The sequence below is a fragment of the Hyaena hyaena genome, unplaced genomic scaffold, assembly GCF_003009895.1.
Source record: "Hyaena hyaena isolate Hyena2069 unplaced genomic scaffold, ASM300989v1 scaffold_45, whole genome shotgun sequence".
NCBI classification, from domain to species: Eukaryota; Metazoa; Chordata; class Mammalia; order Carnivora; family Hyaenidae; genus Hyaena; species Hyaena hyaena.
In genome coordinates, this window is record NW_024080677.1 from 3,550,079 (window position 1) to 3,570,388 (window position 20,310).

At 37.6% G+C, this 20,310-nt stretch overlaps 1 protein-coding gene across 4 annotated transcripts in view; it reads right to left on the reverse strand.

The window, feature by feature from the left end:
• Window positions 1-20,310, reverse strand: part of CTNNB1 (catenin beta 1) — a 42,084-nt gene that overhangs the window by 7,696 nt on the left and 14,078 nt on the right. For all 4 annotated transcript variants that reach the window (XM_039230314.1, XM_039230315.1, XM_039230312.1 and 1 more), the window contains exons 2-7: window positions 5,448-5,508; window positions 4,786-5,013; window positions 4,322-4,575; window positions 3,958-4,196; window positions 3,668-3,869; window positions 2,199-2,343 (exon numbers count right to left, since the gene is read on the reverse strand). In XM_039230314.1, the coding sequence (XP_039086245.1) occupies window positions 2,199-2,343; window positions 3,668-3,869; window positions 3,958-4,196; window positions 4,322-4,575; window positions 4,786-5,013; window positions 5,448-5,460 (1,081 nt within the window). In that variant the 5' untranslated portion in view covers window positions 5,461-5,508. The remainder of the gene's footprint in view (window positions 1-2,198; window positions 2,344-3,667; window positions 3,870-3,957; window positions 4,197-4,321; window positions 4,576-4,785; window positions 5,014-5,447; window positions 5,509-20,310) is intronic.

Sequence of the window (20,310 nt, forward strand, 5' to 3'; positions counted from 1 at the left end):
ACCCAGTGTGGGGCCTGAACTCGTGACCCAAAGATCAAGAGGCACACGCTCTACTGACTGAGCCAGCCAGGTTTTCAGGTCTCTTACAAAAATTAAGTCTACCTCCCCTGTAAGATAAGCATCATCCCTATCTGGTGCCTTCCTCGTAACAGCCCCAGCTACTAACAAAGAGACGTGAACAAGGCTGATGCTCAGTATCTGCTCACTGACTAGATCCCCTTCTACCTTCTCTCCTTCACAGACTTCACTTCCTCCCTTTACTATTCACTCTAACAGCATGGATTCAACCCCAAACGTCCCATCAGAATAGCCTGTAGACTTAGAAAACATGCAGACCTGCTGTCTCAGGTAAGAGTCCCATGCAGATGACTTTAAGGCACACCCCCCTTCCCCTGTACACTGAGGGGTCAATTCCCAAATCTCTAGCCCAGTCTGTCCCTGCATTTCTGTGCCATACATTTCCAGTTACCTACTGGCCTTTTAGTGACTCTGAGTATTTCACCTTCTTAAATTATCTTGTTCCAAAAATTAACCAATCCATTCTAGTAGCTCCATTTACAATGTTCTCTCCACCACAAATCCGTTCCAGCTGTACCAGTAGCCCCTAAGTTATTACATTCTATGGGTTCTTTCAGAAACTTCAAAACAGTCATCCTTTCTACATATTTTTAATACCAAAAAAGAAGCTTGTAACACATCTCAGTGGCCTGGTGTGCTTGTTTTTGGTCAAACTGTCATACATTGTTTGTATTACTATCCCAAACACCTCATTGTGATGCTCTGCCACTGTTTAACAAACATTAGTAACTTCTCATTATTCTCTAAGACAAAGGCCAAATTATTCAGCAGAACCTTAAGGAACCCTTTAGAATCTGGATCCCACCTAGCACTGCAAACTGACCTATTCTACATCTGTGGTTCTAAAGCTGCAGGGTGTGGGGGGGAAGCATGAATGAACATGTTACAGGGGCCTAGAAAGTCTTGCAACATATGTATGGCCTTTGCCTAGCCCATCAACCTCACCTTGGGCTACTCATCCATTACTCATTAAATTCAAGTTACACAAACTTCCTCTTTGGCACTTAGAACTCAACAATCTCTTTCTTACCTTCAGGACGTAATATTGGGTTCTTTTCTCTGCCTGGAAAGCATCTAATCCCCATTTCTCACATGGCTAACAGGTACCTTCCCATCCTGCAATCCCATTTTACATCTCTTTCTCAGGGAAGCTCCTCTCTCCCCCCTGTAATCCTGATCACTATTTATTGTTTCTTTCTTCTCTGACACTCATTCTAAACTGTAAGGCCCCCAATTTTTGCATATTTTTGTCACCTCACCAGAATGGAAGAATTTAAGAATCATATCTGCTTCGTTATCCAGTATATACCACACATACTTATTCCAGTGCTTAAGACATTGATGCCAAATGTTTTCAGAACATACAAATAAACATCAGAATAACCTGGCTAACTTTTTAAAATAATGACCTTGTCACTTCACTCCAAGGATTCTAAGTCAAAAACTGCATTTTTGACAAGTACTCCTATTTCTAGTACAGCGGAGTCAGAATTTCATCCCCCCCTTATTCTAGAGGAACCCAGCCACACCTGTCCATCTCAGTGCCAGCCGCTATCCTGGGCAACCGTAACGCCTGTCTCTCCAACAAATTCTCAAGTAAACCTACTCTCAACAAGTGAGAAAAACAGGTGTTGCTAACCCTATGCTTCATTCCAGGTATTTTCTTCTATTAAATGCTTTCATATTTTTCCCATTTCAGTTTTGATATGAAACTTGGTTTGAGAGTCCAGGTAGATACTGCTAAGTGGGTTACATAAAGAAGTGATGCTGGGCAGCTGCACAGTAACTGTATCCTCATGATAAAAAAAATAAAAGGCCCTGACTAATCTACCTATTCCTCTCCTTTGCTGCCAACATGCTCACAACAGAAACTACCAAGTATTAGACATCATTTTTGATGGGTATTAACAACTCTGCCTAAACTAGGCTAGGCATAATCAGCACCAGTACAGGTGTTAAGAGGTTAAGCAGCACATACACTTTGAATGCGATCTTGGCTACAGACTGAATAGAGCCATCTAAGTTTTAGCCCATTAAGATCAAATTGTACTACTTTTTTCCTAAAACAAGTAATCAAATTAGAACTGCCAGATGCTGTACAAAAGACTGAGAATACTTACCAGCTTCTACAATAGCTGGTTTATTACTAGAGCAGACAGACAGCACCTTCAGTACTCTGCTTGTGGTCCACAGTAGTTTCTCATAAGTGTAGGTCCTCATTATATTTACTAAAGCTTGAGGTCCACCACTAGCCAGAATGATCAGCTAGAAAGACACGTATATACTGTTAGTCACAGAATTGTCATCATATGCCCAAGAAAAGCCACATCACCAACTTATATTATTATACAAGAATGTAAGCCAGCTTGCCACTGATCTAAATGTATTCCTGGACCCCATTATCCAGATCCCCATACTGGGGCCCTATTTAATCCCTCCTTCTACAGGATTCCACTCAAACTCAGGCATCTTAGTATTTCCAAGAATAGATCAACTCTGCCCCAATTTTCTTCCTCCCACACTGAGCAGGGCAAAACAAAACCACAGAAACCATGGTGGTGTACAACAGTAATGCCCAGATATTATAGTTGTATCAGAGCAGAGTTGTTAAAAATGTGAACCAGAATGGGCACTTAAAACTCCTAATCATTTGGCTCTTGACTGTTCCTAATCATTATTCACCTTAAAATGAGATATCATAAAATATTCATTCATTCTTGCCCTTTACTTCCCTCTGTATCCTCACCCCCAAACTATCCTGATTTTCTAAAAACAAATCTCATCAGCTCATGCTTCTGCTACAACTGACTGCCTTCCATTACTCTCTTCACAGATTCTACAAGGCCCTGCAGGACCTGCCCTGCTACGCTCAGTAATCTCAACTCAAACCTTTCCTCTTCTTTACTTTTTACCCTTGAGTTTATTTATTTATTTAAAGGGACAGAAAAGAGCAAGCACGTGCAAGTGGGGGTGGGGAAGAGCGAGAGAACCCCAAGCAGGCAGGGGCTCTGCGCTGTCAGCAGAGAGCCCAACTCAGGGCTTAATCTCACAAACTGTGAGATCATGACCTGAGCCAAAATCTAGAATCAGATGCTTAGCCAACTGAGCCACCTGGGTGCACCTTCTTTACTCTTTGTATTTCTTGAATTTCCAAAACTCACCATTCTCCTCCCTCTGTAGGACTTTCAAAGGTGCCATTTCCTCTAATCTTCACCTAGTCAATCTCTCCTCACCCTTATGACCTGAACTCAACTATCACTTACTCCAACAGGTCTCCCTGCACTTTCAAAACAGGGTCTGGTTCACTTATATGCTCTCATTGCTTCTCTACTTCCTCCAAACTCATGAATTAAATAGTAATTATATTATTTCAGTGTCTATTTCCCACCTAAGAATGAAAGTTCTGAGAGAAGTTTGCCTGCTATATCCCTATCACCTAGCTTGATACATACAGACATCTGTAGAAAAAGAGATGTCTAACTTTTTTTAAGGATACACACAAAGGGTGAGGCATACAAAGAATTTGCTAGAGTCCACAGAAGGACATGACAATGCTCCATGACAACCACATTCAGAAAAATTCTTTTACCTTGCTTTCCTGATTGCCGTAAGCTAAAATCTGAAGGCAGTCTGTCGTAATAGCCAAGAATTTAACATTTGTTTTGTTGAGCAAGGCAACCATTTTCTGCAGCCCACCAGCTAAACGCACTGCCATTTTAGCTCCTTCTTGATGCAATAAAAGGTTGTGGAGAGTTGTAATGGCATAAAATAAAACAGAATCCACTGGTGAACTGGGAAGAAGAAAAAAGCCACATCAGAAATGCAGTGATGGCACTCTCATCCTTCTTAGCTCTGAGCATTATGACCATGTTTTCTTACCCAAGCATCTTCACCAGGGCAGGAATGCCCCCAGACTTAAAGATGGCCAGCAAGCCCTCACGGTGATGAGAAAGATTGTGCAAGGTCCCAGCAGTACAGCGAGCTGTTTCCACATCATTCGTATTCTGCATGGTGCGTACAATAGCAGACACCATCTGAGGAGAACGCATGATGGCGTGTCTGGAAGCTTCCTTTTTAGAAAGCTGATGGACCATAACTGCAGCCTTATTAACCACCACCTATGATGTATAGGAATTAAGAGACATCATTAGTTTTCAATACTGATATTGGGTAGACATTTTGAGGCTCCTTTCTTCAGAGTTTCCTTCAAAGCAGATTAAAACCCAGCCACGTCATTACTGACCTGGTCCTCATCATTTAGCAGTTTTGTCAGTTCAGGGATTGCTCGTGTGGCAAGTTCTGCATCATCTTGATAGTTAATCAAATTTACAACTGCATGTTTCAGCATCTGCGATGGTTCAGCCAAACGCTGGACATTAGTAGGATGAGCAGCATCAAACTGTGTAGATGGGATCTGCATGCCCTCGTCTAAAGTCTCAGGGAACATAGCAGCTCGCACTCTCTGAGCTCGAGTCATTGCATACTGACCATCAATATCTGGAAAAGACAAATTCAAAACTCATTATTCATAACTCAGCATTCACCTGAATATGTGCTACCCCAAATATATTACCTAAATGTTACCTAAAGGTAACATCGCAATCACCCCCGTTTCTTTACACCATTTAAGCTATTACACCCTGAATTTTGTAAGAATAATTCTCAAAATTGCATTCTTTTAGTAAGGCAGTAATATAATACTCTTACCAGCTACTTGTTCTTGAGTGAAGGACTGAGAAAATCCCTGTTCCCACTCGTACAGGACTTGAGTGGTATCCACATCCTCTTCCTCAGGATTGCCCTTACCACTCAGAGAAGGAGCCGTGGTAGTGGCACCAGAATGGATTCCAGAGTCCAGGTAAGACTGTTGCTGCCAGTGACTAACAGCGGCTTTTCTGTCTGGCTCCATGGCCATGTCCAGTTCCATCAAATCAGCTATGAAAAGCAAACAGCATTAGCATTACTACCAAGGAAATATTATTTTCATTAAAAAATCTGTGACATGACATGACCCACTGAAATATTGTCAGAAACAGTCAAATCTGAAAGACAGCCAAGAATAATGAGGACAGGCAGGATTAGCTCAGTGAGGAAATATCTACACTCTTGGGGAACCACCTAACAATTACTCACTGAATTAGTGGAAGAATGGTACTGCATCCAGGCTCCAGAAGCAGTCATCCAGACTAGATTCCTGCTGGTGGCTGGTTTGCTATTTCACCAAGCCATTAGGAGTGAGCAGAAAATGGAGCAAAAGGTAGCCTGACAAGTAAGCAGGGAGAGAGTAAAGCAGGGGGATCTGAGCCAGACTGGGCTAATGGCAATGAAGCAGAGCCCCAATTCAGTAACTAAAGACTTCCGATACAAACCTTGGGTAGCCATTGTCCACACAGGATCTTCAAAACCGGTGTATGGTGTGCTTCAGATACCCTAAAAGAATTTAATCAAGTCATTAGGATTTACAATTTGCTTGTTTTTAATACTTTTAAGACACTAGGATGGGCTGCTAAGTATTATGGACCATATCCACAAAAAGTCACAATCCCCTTTTACCATGTGATAGTGAAACCCAAACTCCATGGTCTCCTCCATACATCTCAACCGTAGCTCCACCACTGTCGAACCTCCAAGTAAAAACTCCTCTTTAACAAGCACCTCTTTTTAAGTAGAAATACAAATTAGTTATTCAGGATGTCAAAAAGCATAATTATTATTGATGTGGTGAAGAAAATTTATAGTGAAAGCCAAGGTGGGGAAAAAAAACTATTCAAAATCAATTCCTTCTTTGAGTTCCCAAAAGCCCTGTCCGTTTTTAACTTCTTTCACTGAAAAACTCATAGATATTTTTGGACAGTGGGATTGGACATACCAAATGCTCATTAAATGGTTTTTCTTTACTGATACGATACAATGCTATCTAAAATACCTTCGTAAAGCAGGTTTTGGCAACTGGATCAGAACACTGGATTTTAGGTCTTATACTAAGAAGTCAAATTCTTTTCAAATGAAAGTTTGCAACACAAAACCATCTTTTTAGTAAATTTTTTCTAGTTCAAATTTATAGCAATGACATATTATAAACAGAAGTATTACTGACTGGAATGCTGTTTTACCAATATAAAAAACTTAATCACATATATAAAAAATCTTAGCATCTATGTTTGCATTTTGGCTTTAATGTGTAAAATTCAGGAAAGCACTGAATCACCCAGGAAACTACTTAAATGAGAACAGTTTGAAGGCTCATGGACACTATATATTCCCAATAACAAAATTTCCTTTATTACACAGTATTCCCCAAACAAGTTTACCTTGCACTACAAATTAACATAATGCTTTACCAACATGTAAAAATGTGGACTAGAATATTTATGTGTGAACTATGTATTCTACTGATGTAAAAGAAAGTTTAAATATGTTTAATGAAAGTTGGAAACTACATTCTAAATCCTATTTGTTCTGTGTAAAGGAAGCATGTGCTAATTATTCCTAAAATTGCTCTTCCAGTACTAGATTTTTTAACCACAAAGGTCACTTGACACAGACAAGAGCTATGGATACAACTGTTTTAGTGTCCATAGGAAAAAACTGACAATTTGTACAAGGCAAAGTGAAGAACAGAAAATAAAGGTGTTTCCTGTCAAGATCACTAATAATCTTTAAGATACTAATCAGAATGATGTGTTCAATGTTTTGATTCAATAGACTAGAGAGGGGCATAGAAACCTGAATTTTTAGTGAACATTCTAGGATGCACAAGTGATCTTCAGACTACACTGAGAAATACCCAAGGTCTCTGTTCACTGATGCTGTGTTTTAGCTTATATTTTTTCAACTCTCTAGAAACAGGGTTTCCCACTCTGGCTACCAGTATATTTCCGGGAAAAGTGACTTAAAACAAGTTCTATATTGGGCTCCTCCTTTGGCCAATGCCACAGGGCTCAGAAACCAACTAATCACTATAATACACATAAAAAATTTGTGTTAATCAGCTGTATAGTTACTGGTAAGGCTCCTGGTCCAACAAAGGGCTATTAGTAGTTAAGTTTTTGGCAAGTCAAAAGTTATACGCAGATTTTCAGCTAGATAGAGCAGCCGGTGCCCATAATGCCTGCATTGTTCCATGTTCAAGTGCATATGGTTTCAAGGAAAAAAAAATACTTATAGTATTGTTTCCCTGTTGGTGATGCAAAAGCAAAAAATTTAGTCAGCTATGTTAAAGGGTAAAATCTGTTTATATGAGGTGACCCTTAATTTGATCATAATTTATAGTGATTTTATGGAAAAAGTAAGTTCATACTTCAAATTTACAAGATCTATTTGTATGTTGGGGATTTTCAATACTATTATTTTTATAGCACTTTAAAATTTATGTAGCATACATAAAAGTTAGTTTTACTCTTCACTACAATCCTAAGTCATAAAGGAGGCCAAGTACCAATCCAGCAGGCTGAGAGTAGGAATGAAAATGAGGGTCTACATAAGCAACAGTATATATCAACTCGCCTCCTATATTACACTACAGACAAATCCAAATTTACCAAAAATATGAGGACTATTCACTAAGGAAACTGAATATACTGACCAAAGAGATCTGGGCCAGAATCCTGCCCAAAAGGAAAGCCTTCCTCATTCTTCCTCTGGACAGAGCTTTCAGTCCAAGGGCTGGCTCCCTCCACTACACCGTCACTCATTAGAGGTGCAATCACAGAGCTCCCAATCAACCAAAGCTTACCAAACACATCATGAAAACCTTCAGTATCAAAGGGAAAAGTTCAAGAAAAAAATAACAGAAAAACTGATTCCAGAGAAAGACAGGATTTTAAAATAGGGGTAAGGGTGGGGGAAGGAAACAGAATTTTTCAATTTACTACCCTCATAAAGATTGGAGATAATAAATTAAAAGTTCACTAGATAACCAAAGTTGAGAAAAACTCCTAGAATATAAAGGAGAAAGATGTTCAAAATACAGAAGAGAAAAAAAATGATCATCCAGGGAATCAAAGGTCCAACTAATAGGCATTTCAAAATGAACTAGAAGAAACAAACATGGGGAAAAGACCATTAAGTACCAACTCAAGATAAAGGTGGGATAACGCTAACAAATTATGAAGTACTAAATGTTCCCAAACGCAGTGATCACAAACTACAGAATACATTAGGATGCTCTGTGTCCTGCCAGCTTCATCACCACCAAGTGGTACTTGGACAAAGAAAGAGGGTTGCCAGGATCACCAATTTATCCAGTCTAGTGAAGTAATGGACGCATGCATCCTTTTATTTTTTCCTTTTGTTAAACATGTATTCTTTCCATTTTATAATTTGTAAAGAATACCTCAAAATTTATCTTGCTACTTCTGACTTAAAATCTGTAAAGGTTTAGAAAACATATATATTCTTTATATATAAGAATTTCTGTCTAGGTAAAAAGTTCATCCTGATCCATATCTTATTCAAAGTATTACTATAAGTAATTTTTCCTTCAACTTTTTTAACAGGATCATTTAAGCATTTAGGTTTTTCTTTTTTATTAGGAAAATTTTCAAAAATGCAGCAAAGTAGACACAACTGTATAATGAACACCCACATTACCTATACTTAACAACTGTTAACATCATGCAGTATTTGTGCCCACCCACAGAATAATTTTAAAGTAAATTACATACATTAGTTCATTAGATAGCTATAAAAAGGATATTTTCTCTCATACCAAAACATTACTATGAAAGATTAGCCTTACTAACTGCTACTCCATTTCACAATGAATGAATTAGGCCCCTACTTCACCCTGTGTACTTTAAGTGGCCTCTGTCAACATCTATGGGAGAATTCTTGGCATTGATACTGGTTTCATGCTGAAGTTTACTTCTCCAGTTCCCTTTAGGACAAATTATCTTAATTACCCCAGATTTCACAAAATTTCAGTATTACTAACTAGGAGTAACTTTGCTATATAAAAATAAAACAGGGGCGCCTGGGTGGCTTAGTCGGTTAAGCGTCCGACTTTCGCTTAGACCATGATCTCGCGGTTCGTGGGTTTGAGCCCCGCGTCGGGCTCTGTGCTGACTGCCAGCTCAGAGCCTGGAGCCTGTTTCAGTCTGTGACTCCCTCTCTCTCTGACCCTCCCCTGCTCACGCTGTCTCTCTCTCTCTCCTAGAAATAAATAAAACATTAAAAAATTAAAAAAATAAATAAATAAAATAAATAAAACAGATCTACTATAAAACCAGTTTTAAACTTGCCATTCATGCTAACAATTCACTTTCCAATAACCTACACTAAAAGACCCAAAACCAATCACTTATTCTGTTTGGGTTTTTTTTTTTTTTTTATGTTTTATTTATTTCTGAGAAAGAGAGAGAGAGAGCGAGAGAGAGAGAGAATGAGTAGGGGAGGGTCAGAGAGAGAGGGAGACACAGAATCTGAAGCAGGTTCCGGGCTCTGAACTAACTGTCAGCATGGAGCCAGATGTGGGGCTTGAACCCACAAAACGTGAGATCATGACCTGAGCCGAAGTCAGACGCTTAACCGACTGAGCCACCCAGGCACCCCACTTACTCTGTTTTAAAGTAAGAAAACCCAACTCTATTTCAGGAGCATGATAAACTTATTAAAAAAATCTTCAAGGATTAAAAACAGTTCTAGGTAAAATCTGTTTTCTAAATATAAAAGCACATACATACGCATTTTCCTTAACTGTCACTACTAATACCTTGCCGCTTAAAAAATTCATACTCTCCTCAAATCTTCTGTTTGGGCACTTTTCATTTATCACTAATACTTTTTTTTTTTAAACATTTGTTTATTTTTCAGAGAAAGAGACAACACGAGCAGGAGAGAGACAGAGTGAGAGGGAGACACAGAACCAGAAGCAGGTTCCAGGCTCTGAGCTGTCAGCACAGAGCCCCATGCAGGGCTCAAACCTAGGAGCGATTGAAATCATGACCAGAGCTGAAGTTGGAGGCTTAACCAACTGAACCACCCAGGCACCCCTATCACTAACACTTTTAAACCACAACTCAGTCTAGTCTCCGTTCTACTTTTACTCCTCAGCTTTGTCTGTGTGTACTGAGAGGAGTCACTGGCCAATAAAATACAAATATCTAGTGACACTTCTGCTCCTCTAAAATTCCTAACATTAATGCCCTTACTATTACTTTAAATACATAGGTATAAAAATGGCTATAGGAAGAAATATGAACTGGGAGAAATTAGGACATTTCACGATTTCCTTCCTTCCTTCATTTTATGGTCTTCTCTATTTTTTACCCTACCTATAGAGTAATATATGCTTAGTGTAAAATAATATTTTTCTTTATTGTTACCACAATTGATGACATTTTGGTATATTCAGTATTTTATTAAATTTACTATTAAGTGTCTTTTAATTATAAAGATATAAATACCAGAAGCGCATAAGAGGCTCAGTCAGTTAAATGTCTTGATTTCAGCTCAGGTCATGATCTCACGGTTCATTAAGATCAAGCCCCATGTTGGGCTCTGTGTTGACAGCACAGAATCTGCATTGGATTCTCTCCCCTTCTTTGACCTTTCCCCCCACCCACCATAAATAAACTACAAAAATGTATACACATACACATATATAAAATAAATTCCTTATTCCTTACTGCAGACCTTATATATTTATATAAATCAATTCCTTATTCCTTACTGTAGATGCTTAAAAATATTTTCATTTGTACCATACATTGTACTATAAATGTAACCAAATCTCCCATTCTTGAATATTTAGTTTGTCCTCCTCCATTTAGTTTGCTACTCAAACAATGCTCACCCAACACCTTTGCATATAAATAATTCTCTTTAGCTTCTTCCACTTCCCTTCCACATGAGGACTGCTCCAACTACTGGGTTAAAAGGGTAAGAACTTTTAAGGCCTTTGATACAAAGCTCCAAAAGACTGATGGAGCATAAACTGATACAATTTTCAAAGAAGGCCCTGTATGAGTGGCCAGCCTACCAAGGTGTGAGCAGCATCAACCATTACCTCGGATCACCTGTAGTACTCTGTCCACCCATCTAATGTACACATTACCTAACCCTGCAAGTTTCTCTAAATTCTGAGATTAAATGCTTAAAAAAATTTTTTTGCCACATGTATAGCTTTCTTAGCTTGCCAGATTCTTAAAATTTTTTTTTTAAATTTTGAGACAGAGGAGAGAGAGAGAGAGAGAGAGAGAGAGAGAGAGAGATGGAGAAAGAGAATCCCAAGCTTCCTCCACACTGTCAGCACAGAGCCCGAAGAGGGACTTAAACTCACAAACCACAAGACCATGACTGAACTGAAATCAAGAGTCAGACGCTCAGCCAACTGAGCCCCTTGCCAGATTCTTGATGTAGTTAGTCCTTTTATATTTTTATAGAGCACATGTATATGTTGTATGTAAGGAACTCCTTGAATAATCACTGATATAGCATATTTAGGGCTACTGGGTATGTCTGAGATTATGATTTCACTACTTACAATAATAATGTGATTATGGCAATATCCTTTACATTTATCATATAAGTGTACTTATTTATGTATATATCCTTAGTCTCACCTTCATACAGAATCTTTGGTCAGCAACAAATCCTAAAATAGTTCTGATCCTCCAGGAAAAAAGAGAATTTTCAAAACAAACTTTTACTTTATTCACTCTAAGAACAAATCACTACAAAAAGCAGATAGTTTTTCTTCAACCTATAGTACTCTAAAGCAACCAAAAACACTGATATTTTAAAACACAGCTATTTCAAAGTACATAATAAACAGTCCTTACCCACACAGGCACATTTTTATAATTTCCAAATACAATTTTATGCCAGCTAAGTTAAACAAAATGTTCAATACTGTTTATGTAGTAAAAGTACAAAGATTACATGCCAGCTTCTTAATACCTGGGAGCAAACAGAATTAAGAAGGAAGTGTATTAAAGATGGCTTTTTTATTTCTTTTGCATTTCTTTTAAATCAAATAATTACAGCAAAATTACATACATCTCTTAATACCTAGGCCACCCGTGAGTGCATGGCTGTTTGTTACATTATTCTCTATACTTTGCGTAGCAAAAATAATTGACTGAAAATAAGGAAATAGTTCTATATCAGCATTTCAGGTAAAGGAATTTAAACCCCAAATATGATTTAAAATACAAGAAAATGTTTGTACTTTAACCTTTTCAAGCAATTAAAATGGACCTATCCATAAAAGACAAATATTTCATGTACGCTTCGGTCAAACCAGCAAACCTTACAAATTCAAGTCTCAAAAGTGAGGAGAGAATACTCCTGTCTCCTGAGGAAGCAGCAGTCCCGGCAGCTCAACAGGCTACAAATCTATTTCAGAGGGCTACAGACTGCAGCTATGCTGGAGGGTCTGCTTCCATCACATCTTAAAACTGAAAATCCTGTTCCTCTTAAGTTCCTAAAATGATGATTAGCAAAATCCTTTAAACTGAGGACATCCTTTGTCAACATTCTACAGACACTGTTACACCCCATTTAAGTTGCACAGTCTTAAGGTGCTAAGACTGCACAGAAAACAGTTCATGGTTAAACTCAATTTTTAATAAAAAGTGACCATAATGTATAAACCACTTTCCTATGGACAAATAGGTTAGAAAATCAAAATCACAAAAAGATTTCATGCATAAAAGCAACAATAAAAACAAAGTACATAGAGGATTAAATGGAATTATGTTTTCTTCCTGACTGGAAAACATTTATACCATATAAAGATATTGTTTTCTCTTAGTTTATAAATTTAATATATTACCTCAAAACTCTCAGATTTCTTTAGCAGTGAGAATGATTCTTTTTTTTTTTTTAACAGTTTATTGTCAAGTTGGTTTCCATATAACACCCAGTGCTCATCCCCACAAGTGCCCTCCTCCATGCCCATAGATCGGCTCCCCCCCCATACCCATCAGCCCTGTTTGTTCTCAGCATTCAAGAGTCTCTCATGGTTTGCCTCTCTCCCTCTCCCCCACCATTTCCCCCCCTTCTTCTCCCCCACAGTCCTCCGCCGTTAAGTTTCTCCTAATCCTCCTATATGTGCAAACATGGTATTGGTCCTTCTCTTCCTAACTTATTTCTTTCAGCGTAACACCCTCAAGGCTACACATGGCCAGATTTCATTCTTTAGCAGTGAGAATGATTCTTAAGTTCATTTGGAATGAAAGTATATAAAGATAGAGAAACTGAAATAACTATGACAAGGGACCAATTCTATCAGATACTAAAATAACATACACTATATATCAACAGCCACAGCAATTAAAAAATTGTATAACTGGGATATGAATGGATAAGAGACTTCTGTAATCAGGCAACACCAAGATATAATATGGCAATTTATTTTTTTAATGTTTATTTTTGAGAGAGAGAGAGAGAGAGATTGAGATTGTGCGCAAGCAGGAGGGACACAAAGAGAGGGAGACACAGAATCCAAACCAGGCTCCAGGCTCTGAACTGTCACCACAGAGCCCAAGGTGGAAGTCGAACTCATGAGCGGTGAGACCATGACCTGAGCCAAAGTCGGACACTTTACTTACTGAGCCACCCAGGTGCCCCAACATGGCAATTAAATAAGTTAACGAGGTGATACTTCAAATAGCAGGAGGCAGTCGGATTACTTCATTAACAGTATTAGGAGAAAGGAGCTTGTCTTCTAAAAGACATTTCTTCTGTCCTTTTTTCATATATTTTCATTTTACTATATATTAACATTACATTTACATTCGTCAAATATTTACACGTAAGAAAGAAAACAAAATAATGAAATAAAACCAGGTACATACAAGCAAGGGTGGTACATACAGAAATAAACCATGGTAATACACAGGACTTGAAACTCTGAAACCAGAGTTAAAAAATAAAAACACATACTGGACACAAGACAGGTGAAATATAGATTAAAGGCTAATATCCTTGGTACACAAAGAACTAGAGACTAATCAATAAGAAAAAACATCAGGGAAATGGCAGAAACCACCATTTCACCATTTCAAAGGAAAAATAGAAAGTAAGCAATAAGTACACACAAAATAACTTCAAGTCATTTAACTTTTGCATATCAGCCAAGCAGATTTAAAAGAATAATAATACCCACTCCTAAGACTATAGTTGACCCCTAAACAACAAGGGTTCAAAATGCACGGGTCCACTTGCACATGATTTTTTTTCATCATGATACATGTACTCTTTAAACCCCATCCCCAATTTCACCCTCCCGCATCTCCCTCAGGTAACCATCAGTTTATTCTCTATAATTAAGAGTCTGTTTCCTGTTTTGTCTCCCTTTTTCTCCTTTGCTCATCTGTTTCGTTTTTTAAATTCCACATGAATGGAATCCTATGGTATTTTTTGATGGATTTACTTTGCTTAATATCATGCTCCCTAGCTCTGTTCATGTTGTTGCAAATGGGAAGATTTCATTCCTTGTTATGGTTAAATAATATTCTAGTGTGTGTGTGTGTGTGCGCGCGCGCGCGCGCGTGTGTGCATGTGTGTACTTTTGGCCGCTCACCATCTTTTTTTTCCATACACAAACTAGAGTGAACTCTGAAAAGCCTAAATCATAGTACACGCACCTATAGTGGCTTCCTAGTGCACTTTGGATTTTATTCTATATCCTTACTAATGTGATCAATATATATATTGATACACACACCCCACATCTTCTTTATCCATTCATCTATGGATGGACACTTAGGCTGCTTCCACAGTTTGGCTATGGTAAATAATGCTGCAATAAACATAGGGGTGCATATATCTTTTCAAAATTAGTGTTTTTGTATTCTGTAGGTACAGATCCAGCAGTGAAATCACTGGATCACAGGGTGTTTTCTACTTTCACATTTTTGAGAAACCTCCATACAGTTTTCCACAGTAGTTGCACCAGTTTGTATTCCCACCAACAGTGTAAGAGGGTTCCTTTTCCTCCACATCCTCATCAGCACTTATTTTTTTGTGTACATGGGTGTTTTTTTTTTTTTTTTTTTTAGTACCGTACTATAATAAATGCATTTTCCCTTATGGTTTTAACTTTTCTCTAGCTTACTTTATGGTTAAGAATACAGTACCTAATACAAACACAAAAAAATGTTTTAATCCTATTTCTGCTATTGCTAAGGCTTTATTCCCCATCAACAGTACGCTACTAGCAAATAAACAGTGGAGGAGTCAAAGGTTTATGCAGACTTTGGACTACATGGGGGCTGGTGCCCCTAATCCCCACATTGTTCACGAATTAAGTAGTTAAACTGGCAGAAACTTTTTGGAGGGTAAGTTGGCACTACCCACTAAATAGAAGTGTAAATACCCTCTGACTTTAAAATTCCATTTTTTACAATAGAGATGTAATTTGCAGGAATATTCAAAGACTGCCAAGAGGTCTGCACATTACTACTAGAAAGTTAAGCAATAAAAACAAAACAATTTAAAGAGAACTACTGTGAAAGAAACAAACAAGGTGAGAGAACAGTGACTGGCGGAGGAGGGCTCCTCTAGGTAAGCATGGGATGATGGAGGAACATCTGAGAAGAGGAGCTGCCAGCCAGCTCAAGAAGGAGCAGAACACTTCATACAGAGAACAAGTGCAAAGGAAGGGATGAGCTGTTTGGTAAAGGTGCTAAAAAGTACCAGCATAAGAAGTCAGGGAACTATGAAAAGAGGAAAGGACCAGATCAATAAAGATATAGAAAAAAATCCAAAGTGCACCAGGAAGCCACTATAGGCACATACACTATGATTTAGCCTTTTCAAAGTTCACTCTAGTGTGTGTATGGAAAAAACAATGGCGAGGGCCCAAAGAAAAGCAGGGACACCAATAAGGAAGCTACTATAAATTGTAAATCATCCAGGTGAGACACAGTAATGGATAACTCTGTAGCCCTTTAAAAGAATGAAGATACAAAACATCAACACATTTGCAGATTTTACAACATTTCTGCCTTCATTCCCAAAATTAAATGTATAAAAAAACACAGTAGTATCTGGGGCCCATGGGTGGTTCAGTTGGTTAAGCGTCTGACTTCATTCAGCTCAGGTCATTATCTCACAGCTTGTGAGTTCAAGCCCCACATGGGCTCAGAGCCTGAGGCCTGCTTCAGATTGTCTCCCTCGCTGTCTGCCCCACCCCCGCTCACACATTGTCTCTCTCTCAAAAATAAACATTAAAAAATTTTTTAAAAAATACAGTAGTGTTAGAAATGATACTTTTCCAGGGTGCCTAGGTGACTCAGTTGGTTGAGTGTCCAATTTCAGCTCACTGACTCTGTGAGATGGAGCCCTGAGACAGGCTCTTCCCTGACTCTCTCCCTCTCTGTCCCTCCCCTGCTCCTGTGTGTGTGCACATCGACATAAAATAAATAAGCTTTAAAATAATTAGGTCTCCAAGAAAATATATCATTTAGCCCCACAATGTGTTAACCAGTGATACACAGCATTAAGGAAATGTTTCTAAGCATAAAAGCTAAGCGGCCTAATGGAGGAGGGCACTTGCGGGGATGAGCACTGGGTGTAATACGGAAACCAATTTGACAATAAACTATTTGTTAAAAAAAAAAAAAAAAAAGCTAAGCGGCCTATAAAATAGACTTCCCCCAAAGGAAAGATGGAAACTTCTCAGCAACCATTTAGTACCTCGAGGAAAGAACAAATTGCTTTAAAAAAAAAAAAAAAAAAAAAAAGGACATATTCTTTGGCTAATAATGTTTTCCAAAAGCAAGGAGATCCAACTTACTGCATTTTTTAAAAATTTAGACAAATGACATTTTATTTTATCAACAGTTTTTCCTATTTTTGGTAATTTTACAGAGATTTTCATTCACTTGTTCTACTAAAGTGGCACTATTCTAAGAATTTATACATCACAAAGTAATGGCAAGTTTAGTGAACTTAATTTAAATAATATATTTTACAGCATAATTTGAGGATGCTGCCTTGTAATATCAGGTAAACATCTTAATTTTGCCCTTGACATACTTAACAATGTACCATCATTAAATGCTTAGAAATTCTAGTTCTGAGCCTAATGTTACTTCACGGAATTTTCCCAGCAATCTTATAAAGTAGACATTTCCCAAATTATCAGATTAAAAGTCTGACTAGCAGCTGTTAATATGAGTATAGCTAATAAACTGCTCAGTTAAAATTCAAATCCGGGTCTTATGTTTAAGCTCAGAGTCATGTGCCCTTTTAACCAAATCACATATCCTACTCACTCCTACCCCAAAGTTAAAGGCAATTAGTATTTAACAATGTTGCAGATTAATTCAAGAAAAAGGTTAACCAAGAGAACTACATTCTTTGAACAGAGACTACAGAAAAAAAAAATCATCCTAAAATGTGAATCACTACATTTCATACTTTCACTATGTGCCTAGCTAGACAGCACTACTGCCGAAAAGAAAATGCAAAATTTTCAAACAGGAGTACATTATGCCAAGGAGACGGAAAAGTTATTTTAAGAAAGTCTCTACATGTTAATCTCTAGGTTCAGGTTATAGGAAGAACTAATGGCAGGGACTCAAAGACTTGTAGAAGTAATTTAGTGCATTGCTTTATATCCCTTAGCAATAACCTTCCTTTTTCACTTGCTGTAAGTCTCCCTTTCCCACCATACCGGCATACAGATCTTTAAAAAATAAGGAGAAAAAGCTCAATGTGTGAACTCTGTGAGGGCTGGGGCTGTATCTTTAGTTTCTCATTGTATCCAAGGTGCTTAGCACATAACAAGCTTTTAAATATTTGACAGACTAAACGTGCCAGTAAGATATTCAAAAACTAGACAGTAGAATAAAATGTAATAAAAAGACTTACATAGCTAAAAATTATATATAACCTATGAGACTTCTTAAATTCCTTTAGAAACACTAGGTACTCATTTATGAAGAATGTATCTCATCTGAAACAGAGGTCAGCAAACTTGTTCTGTAAAGGGCCAGATAGTAATTACTTTAGGCTTTGTAGGCCATAAGATGGGAGTACACCAAAATAAAAAACTTTGCACAACAAAGGAAATCGTCAACAAAATGAAAAGGCAACCTACTGAATGGAAGATATTTGCAAATGATAGATCAATAAAGGGTTGGCATCTTACACAACTCAACACCAAAAACACCCAAACAATCCAAGTAAAACTGGACACAGGACCTGAATAAACATTATTCAAAAGAAGACCAAAAGAAGATGGCCAAAGACACATGAAAAGATGTTCAACATCATTAATCATCAGGGAAATGCAAATCAAAACCACAATGTGGTATCACTTCACACAAATCAGAATGGCTAGTATCAAAATGACAAGAAATAACAAGAGCAGGCAAGGATGTGGAGAAAAGGGAACCCTTGTGCACGGTTAGTGAGAGTGGAAGTTGGTGCAACCACTGTGGAAAACAGCATGCAGGTGCCTCAAAAAAATAAAAAAAGAAATATCATATGATCCAGTACTTCACAAGTAAGTGTGTACCCAAAGAAAACAAAAACACTAATTGGAAAAGATATATGCATCCCATGTTTACTGCATTATTTACAATAGCCAAGATATGGAAGCAGCCTAAATGCCCATCCACAAATGGATCAAGAAGATGTGGTATACATATAAATATACACAATGGGATGGCACTCAGCCATAAATTAAAAAAAAAAAAAAAAAAAAAAAAAAAAAAAAAAAAAAAAAAAAAAAAAAAAAAAAAAAAAAAAAAAAGGAATCTTGCCATTGATGACAACATGGATGGCCCTAGGGGTATTATGCTAAAGTGAAGTCAGACAAAGAAAAACAAATACCATATGATTTTGCTTGTATGTGGAATCTAAAATACAAATGAACAAAAAAACAGACTCATAAATACAGAGAACTAGTGGTTGCCACAGTGAAGGAGTGTGAAGGGGATTCAGAGGCACAAACTCCTAGTAATAAAATAAATACATCATAGAGATGAAAAGTACAGCATCAGGAACACAGTCAGTAATATTGTAACAGCATTGAATGGTGATAAGTGGCAACTGGTTATCATGATGAGCAGTCAGTAATGTACAAAATGTCAATAAATCACTACGCTGTACACATGACACCAATATAACATTGTATGTCAACCATACTTCAACAATGAAAATTTTTTAAAAAACTTTGTCACAACTACTCAATTCTATTATAGTGTGAAAGCAGTCACAGACAACATGCACAAGAACAAGCATGGCTGTATTCCAAAAAAACTTTACTCCTGGAAACTGCAAATTTACTATTTCCCATAATTTCACATGTCAAGTCATCAAAAAATATAAAACCTATTCTTAAGTTTTCAGGCCATACAGAAATAGGTGGAGGACAGAAGTTGATTGTCCCCTCATTCATTTATTACATTACTTTCACTAGCAACAAACCAAAGGCAATTGAGTTTACATTTTAATTAAATACATTAAACCTAAATGTGAAGAACCATACCAGAAAGGGTTTTTATGTTAACAGGTTACTTGAGAGGTCACACACTGTTCTTGCCTATGTCTTCAGAAACAGGTTGTGTGAAAACCAAAGCTGGATCAAATGACACATGAAAGCCACATCAAGATCATTTATTTGGGGAAAACACTTCAGGCCATTAAGACCAGGTGTGGACTAAACCAGAATTAAGCCTCAATATATGTATGCCTTTAAAAATCTCTTTTTACTATGAAGATCTCCAACTTTGCTTGATGTATCCTTTAAACTGACTACCAGATCTTTCTAATGGTTCTTACCTGGAAGTTTAAAAAATACAGAGGACTGTGCTCCATCTCCATGGTTCTCTATCCCAAAAGAATTGGGTTAGGACCCTGGCATTGCAATTTTTAATTTGTTTAAAGCATCATACGTGTTGCTGACACTGACACCCCCAACGAAGGGCTACGGCTATAGACAAATGATATGAACCAACTCTATTGTATATAATATGTTCTTTCCCATACATATATATATATATATGAACAGTCAGTAACACAAATAAAACAAATGTTGACTCGACAGTAACCCCAGGATCAGCTCCTTAAGAAGCATCTATTTATTAAGATACTACAGACTCTTACTTGGTCTTTAGCAACCTTCTATACCGCACCATGCACATCAAGTTTATGTTACTCTCTCAAACAGAAGGATATTTTTGCTGCCTCTGACAACCTTACATAGTAACAGCTTTCATAATCATGAGACTCTCTTATATTTAGGAAGAATAGCAGAGTATTACAAAAGGT